At 34.7% G+C, this 7,335-nt stretch overlaps 1 protein-coding gene across 1 annotated transcript; it reads right to left on the bottom strand.

Annotated features, from left to right (window-relative positions):
- Positions 1-227: 227 nt before the first annotated feature.
- On the bottom strand, positions 228-4,666 carry LOC122063822 (chaperone protein dnaJ 8, chloroplastic-like). The gene is made up of 3 exons (XM_042627527.1): positions 4,643-4,666; positions 549-617; positions 228-427 (listed from the first exon to the last, which is right to left on the bottom strand). The coding sequence occupies exons 1-3, from the start codon at positions 4,664-4,666 to the stop codon at positions 233-235; spliced, it is 288 nt and encodes a 95-aa protein (XP_042483461.1). The 3' UTR covers positions 228-232.
- Between the last annotated feature and the right edge of the window lie 2,669 nt (positions 4,667-7,335).

The following is a 7,335-nucleotide window of genomic DNA, read 5'->3' as shown; positions in this document are numbered from 1 at the left end:
CCTTCTCATCTACCGACATTGTTTCATACAACAAAACCTAACAACTCATGCTCATCTTCCTCCCGAATCATCCAACTGGGGTGAAATCCAACCCAAGTCTTATTCTGAGTCTCTCATCGATTTCAATTTAGGTATTTTAAGTTTATTATATGTTGACAGTTGGGATTGATACCCAAAACCCATGATGATCGATGACCCTGGAAGCTTAATTAAAGCCTTATAGAGGATGAGATTAGATGTAAGGGTTGATGTGAGAAGAGTAATCACGAATTCCAGCAACTTCCCGTCCCATCCATTCTTCCCACATGTCCCAATCTGGATCACACATTCCTCTCATCAGTTCATCTGCATCGTTGTAATCGTACGAAGACTCACATTGATCACCAATCATGTTCGTCTCTTCTCCCCTCAAGTAGCTCATCACAACCTGTAGCAGAAACAAACCAAACCCATCATCATCATCAATCGATCAATCCTTAATAACTAAGGAGTTATGATTTATGAGTGAATACCCATTATAGATAGATAGATAGATCTCTAAAACTTACATTATAAGCTTCATTAATTTGATTGAATTGAATAACATAGTTGTTTCCTTTGTAAACATCTGGATGATACTAAAACAGAGAGATCAAAAAGTTCAATTTGAGTTCCAAATAGTGAAAAGGTTTCAAGTTCTTACTAAATGACTGATCTGCAAATTCTCTAGTAATAGATTTGAGAACTACCTATCGCAAGTTAGAATAAACCCTAACTCTTCCATGGTTTCTCAAGGAAGAAGACGATAATAAGGGTTGGGGGCAAATTCGTCATCTCCATTGGACCAAGGGTATTTTGGGGTTTAATATAAATTTGTAACACACTTAACGATTTCTCACTCACGGTCAGGGTATGGTTGATATAATCTACAACTTAAAATGAAAAAATTTGTAATGACAAACTTCACAGGGGAGGGTTGTGTAATACCTGAAACATACAGGGGAGAGGAGTGTAATTTCCTCTAGGATCAATAATACAATGATAAAAACTAAAGAACTCATGCTTGTAAAATCACTAGATTGACCAAATATGAAAATATTTTCGTATTAGATGTCTTTGTCAATTATACTCATAAATGTTGAGAGAATTGATGCTAAATTTATAGAGTTTAGGTTTTGATGAATTCATAGTTCTAATAGACCTATAAATTCATTTCTCGTCGATATGCAGAATATCAAAACTTATAGGTTATTTTTCGGTTCGAAATCGATAACGCATTTCATTCGTGGACCAACATTTTGATTTATAGGTTTTGATATCAATATATAAGTCAATTCGGTTATTCATCATCTTTTTCACTCATAAATTTGAGGACAGATAAAGATCATGATTTATATGTGGTTAGTAATATCTCTAAATAATTATATTTCAAATTATTATTTGTATGCTGACCTAAGTATGAGATCCTATAATGAAGAATATTAAAATTATTAGAGAAAGTAATTTCAACAATACTGCATATTTTGTTCGTAATCAACCTTATCAGTATTCTAACAATGATTAAGGGGATTCTTCTTCGTTCTTGTATCTAATTAACCTCTTTTCAATTACTTCATATTAATTCTTTCTGGTTCTTTAAATTGATATAATTCTTTCTTGCTTATTTTATTTTGGTTCCCCATTATATTTTCTCAGTTTCAAGACATTATCATATTCTTAATTGTTTTTTCTTTACAAACTTTTTTCTCCTTTATAGACAACAACAATCACTTGGATGTTGTTATACGCTTGTGGTGAATTCAATCTTATATTATACTCATCAATAATGAAGTATTTCCAAGTATTATAATTTTTTGATGAAAAATCTTCTTCGGCTACACAGAATTGGATACAAAAGAAAATGGATATGATCAATAATATAATAATAAAAACTAAAAAACCCATGCTTGTAAAATCACTAGGTTGACCAAATATAAAAATATTTCCGTATTAGATGCCTTTGTTAAGTATGCTCATAAAACTTAAGAGAGAATTGATATTATATCTATAGAGTTCATGTTTTGATGAAATCTCTATTTCTAATTGACTTATGACTCCATTCAAAGAGAGAGAGAGAGAGAGAGAGAGAGATAGCTAACTTTAAGACAAAGTGATAAACTATTTTGTACATATATTAGTTAATTGTCATAAACTTATAGTATGTTTTTAGTTAATCTTATTTTAATAGGGTTTTAGAAATTTAGAATTTTGTGAGAGTAAACTATGTTTCCTCCCAAATCTAGATAAAAAAAAAAAGATTTTCTCAATTTTGTATAATCCTATTCGTAAACTACAACAATCCAATCCTACCACCAATGGTTTCCCCTTCAACAGTAAAAAAAAAATTGACTATTAGATGCTTTCAAGGCTCATCAAATCTTACCTAAAAACTCCATCTCACATTATATTTTCTCGGTTTCGACATATAAACATATTCTCCATCATTCTTTTCTCTATAAATCTATTTCTTATCGATAAGCAGAATATCAAGAATTATACGTCATTTTTTTTGTTTGAAATGTGGGTCATTCATGGTTCAACAATTGATTTTTTCATTTAATATTAATATAAGTCAGTTAGATTATCTGTCTTCTTTTTTAATCGAAAATCTGAGAACAAATAAAGACTGATTCTTCTTTGGTTAATGATATCTCTAAATGCTTATTTTTTAAATTAGTATTTTTATGCTTACCTAAATAGAAGATCACATAATAGACAATATTAATTATTAGAGAAGAAGATCTTGAAGATATTGCATCTTTTATTTGTAATCAACCTTATCAAGATTACAAAGATGATTCAATGGACTCTTCTTCATCATTTTGTATCTAATTAACTTTTTTTTTATTGCGTCATATTAATTTTTTTTTTTTACTATGTAAATTAATTTAATTCTTTCTTACTTATTTTATTTCGATCTCTCATTATATTTCTTCAATTTCGATACATTATCATATTTTCCATTGTTCTTTCTTGACAAACATATTTTTTTTTTATCAACAACAAAAATCACTAGTGTGTTGTTATACAATTGTATTGAATTGAACCTTGTATCGTATTCATTGATAGTGAAGTCTTTCCAATTAATATAATTGTTTGATGAATAATCTCCTTGAGCTTCACAGAATTGTGCACAAATGAAGATGGATAAGATCAATAATATAATCATGAAAACTAAATAATCCATGCTTGTGAAATCACTAAGTTGATTAAATATGAAAAAAAAATTTGTATGAGATGTTTTTGTCAAGTATGCACGTAAAATTTGAGAGAGAATTGATATTGTTTTTATAGAGTTCAGGTTTTGATGAAATCTAGTTTTAATCGACCTATAAATCTAGTCACACAAACAAAGAGAGAGAGAGAGAGAGAGAGAGAGAGAGAGAGAGAGAGAGAGAGAGAGAGAGAGAGAGTGTTAAAATATTTTTGTACATGAACTAATTAATTGTTATAAACTTATAGTATGTTTTTAGTTAGTCCTACTCTTAATAAGATTTTAGAAATTTAGAATTTCACGGGAGTATACTATGTTTCCTCCAAATTTAAAATAGAAAAAGTGATCTCAATTCTCGTGGAATCTTATTCATAAACTACATCAACCCAAGCTCTACCATCAATGGTTTCTCCTCCAATGGTAGAAAATTCAAATATTAGATGCTTCCAAGGCCCACCCAATCTTTCATAAAATCTTCTTCTCCCGTTATGTTTCCTCTCTTTCGATACATTATCCTATTCTCTACTGCTCTTTTCTCTACAAATCAATTTCTCCTTGATAAGCAGAATTAAGAACTACACATCATTTTTCAATTTAAAATGTAGAATATAGGTAATTCAAGGTCCAACATTTTGATTTTAGGTTTCAATATCAATAGAAGTCAATTATGTTATCCATCTTTTTTTTTATTCTTAAATCTAAAGACGGATAAAGACTGATTCATCTCTACTTAGTAATATCTTCAAATGTTTGTTTTTCAATTTAGTGTTTGCATGCTTACCTAAGTAGGAGATCATATAATATAGAATATAAAAATTATTGGAGAAAAAGATCTTCAAAATATTGTATCTTCTAATATTAAATAAATCTTGTCAAAATTATGACGATGATTCAGGGGACTCTTCTGTATTCTGTTATATCTGATTAACATTCTTTCAATTGCTTTATATTAATTTTTTCTAGTTCTTTAAATTGGTTTAATTCTTTCTTATTTATTTTATTTTGATCCCCCATTATATTTCTTCAGTTTTGAGATATTATCATATCCTCCACTGTTTTTTTTTTTAACAAATCTATTTCTCTTTGATAAGTAACAACAATCACTCGAGTGATGTTATACACTTGTGTTGAATTGAATCTTGTATAAAAAAAAAAAATCTTGTATCATACTCATGAATATGAAGTCTTCCATGTTTGTGAACCCATGTTTATGTTTAGATTTCAGCAAAACCTGAACTCTATAAATACATGATTAATTCTCTCTCAACTTTTGTGAGCACACTTGAAAAGACTTCTCATACAAAATGTCACACCCCATTTCTAGTAGACCCAACTCACCATTAGGAATATCAGCGGGTGAGTAAGACACGTACCTATCTAACAACCTACCAGGATCTCTGATAGTAGTACCTTAACATTTTCATAATCTCCCATCGCAAACCAACATAAGTAGCGGAATCAGAGTATAGTAATGGAATTATAAATAAAATGGAGAAACGTCTAATGATAATATAATAGCAATAACCAAGTTATTCTGTTTACAATCTTTCAAGACTTATATATATCGAGTTTAAATCATAATATTCACAGACTTGTATCAACATAATCAAAAATACGCCAAACACCTCATGGTGCCCCGTATGCACAAAAGTCACAAGCACAGTCCTGACCATGCTCCTACGCTTCCGGCATCTACCAGTTGCTCACTCCGTACTCAGGTCCAGAGCATGATCGTACCTGCATCATCATCTAAAAGTGTATATGCGTGGGGTGAGCATTCCAACTCGCTCAGTGAGGAGTGGGGTCAAACACATCTAAGCAAGATAGCAGTAATAATAATTCATGATGTATGATAGCGAAAATTAAACACATAGTCCATGATGCTCGTGATACATCATTTATTTATCATCCACCTAACAATATAAACTAAGTCTGGTAAATACTCCTATGGTGCATTACGTTGTATCCTTCGTCTTGGAACCGCCATCGACCACGTATGGATACAAACCCAAGCTGTAAGTAGAAGCCTACCAGCCCCTGTTTGCATCCATGGGTCACCCAGGAAATCCCTGATAACCCCCTCCTGGCAGTCACGGCATCGGTAACACATCGATCGTACCGGACAGGTTCCTGCCTCTGGCAACAATTGCATCATACTGCAGGTGTGGCATTCCGGAAAGGCACATCGAACATACCACAATGGGTTATCCAACACCTCAACCCCTGTTGGCAAGGGTTCGTATCATAGGGAGTGATTTCTAACCATATATATTCTACATGCCTTCATAGAGATACAGTTAGTATGAATTACACGATACCGGCAAGACCTTAGTCACAAAGTGTAATCCATCTCCAAATAGAGTCCCTGGTACACAATACTAGCGAGACCTTAGCCACAAAGTGAAACCCGCGACTATAACTAACTCTAATACACATAATCAATGCATGAATGCAACATACATATGGCAATCAAGGCATCGGTACCACCTCGGCCACGTTGGATTCTGTCTTACACACAACCAACACACAATGATCACGGTACTGGTACCACCTTGGCCACATCGAATCCCGTCATACATCTTCATACAATTCATATCATAATCGTAAATGAAAAACGTAACATATAATACCATCCTCACCCTATTTACGATCGCGTGTGTTTGGGTTTAAGTACGACCGCTGATCGATCAAATCAATTCTAGCTTCGTGGAACGTTTAGGTCATTGTTTTAGACACAAGAGAATCGTACATCAGTATGCGTCGAGAATATCGGGAGGGACCCACATAGGTCACCCCCAAAGGGTACAGACATTGTTCCTAAGTGACAATACTATCACCGAAAATACCCATCGAAAACAAGGCATTTTTACCAGAAATATCAGTCTTGTTTCCAGTGGAGGTGACAGAGAGCACATACGGCTCAAATGTCCACCAGAAATAGCTACAGTGTTTCCTGTGCCATATTTTCGGTGGTAGTACAAAAAGGTCCAACTCGAATTGGGGCTTTCTGGCTCGGGCCCAATCGTCGGGATTTGTTTCGTGGAGTTTGTAGTGGATTTTCATAGCAACATAATAAGTCAAGAAAATTCTAATTCCACCGATCCGTTGATCGAACAATCAAAACCCTAGTAGGTCTTTTGGCAATACATGTTGTCGGTGCTCACCGGGCTTGGTTCGAGCTCGACAACAACATCAAGAGGGTAGAACACGCATCCTACAACTTCAACATGGTTTGAACACCAAGACTCCATCCGTACCTAGCTTTGTCTAGGTTGAAATGAAGAGAGAGAGTGGTGGAAGTGAGTGTACTTACTTCCGGCAGTGATTCCAACAACTTGGTGACAGTTGGCACCAAGGTAAGCCTCCAACCTTTTTCTTCTTCCTCTTCTTCTTCTTTCCTCTCCTCTTTCTCTCCCCTCCTATGTTAAGCACAAGGGAAATGAGTCTTAGTGGACCTTAAGTAGACCTTAGGGTCTGTTTGGTTTAGACCCCTTTTGGACCAATCGGGTTAAAATGAATTTTGAGGCACGAGGACCCATACATTTAGGTTCATAAAATGCTCACATCACGAGGAAGGTGTGGAGGATGATTTGGGATCATCTAGAGTCATTTACAATGCGAGTGACGGGAACCACGGGCATCAAAACCCCAAAAGCAGCCTGTCAACCCACCGAAAACAAGCATTGGATCCAGGCCTAAGCTGCTTTTGGTGGCTTGTTTCCGATGGTCAAGACAGCTTGTTGTCCCATGGCTGGTCTCACACGGGTGGTTACCCTCGGACATGCTCAAGGCCTTTCGATAATTTTGATGCGTGCTAAAAATTAAGTGTGGGGAGTCGGGTCACTTACCGTCTAGGATCGAAAGGTATGGATCCCCTCCAGTTAGATAGGCACGTAATGCACGAACATGTGGGGTCATCTCTACCCATTTGGCAATGTGCAGCCACAAGCCAAAACCTGATCGTACTTCCGCTCTCTAATCTGAGGCCTATCATAATAGTTCAAATTAGACCGGATTAGGGCACGAGTGTAACATTCCCCGCCACCTTACAAGAATTTCATCCTCGAAATTGAAACAATCCAGGATACTACTTCATCATTTCA

The sequence above is a fragment of the Macadamia integrifolia genome, unplaced genomic scaffold (genome assembly GCF_013358625.1).
Source record: "Macadamia integrifolia cultivar HAES 741 unplaced genomic scaffold, SCU_Mint_v3 scaffold1467, whole genome shotgun sequence".
Lineage (NCBI taxonomy): Eukaryota > Viridiplantae > Streptophyta > Magnoliopsida > Proteales > Proteaceae > Macadamia > Macadamia integrifolia.
The sequence above is the reverse complement of the archived record's forward strand: the minus strand, read 5'-3'. Positions and strand labels throughout refer to the sequence as shown.

What these genes read in the sequence shown, in the direction of transcription:
- LOC122063822 (XM_042627527.1), bottom strand. Translation starts at nt 4,666, where the DNA reads ATGGGAGATTATGAAAATGTTAAG. An exon ending in GAGATTATGAAAATGTTAAG is followed by an intron (nt 618 to 4,642) that starts GTACTACTATCA and finishes TCTCTGTTTTAG; the next exon opens with TATCATCCAGATGTTTACAA. An exon ending in AAATTAATGAAGCTTATAAT is followed by an intron (nt 428 to 548) that starts GTAAGTTTTAGA and finishes TTTCTGCTACAG; the next exon opens with GTTGTGATGAGCTACTTGAG.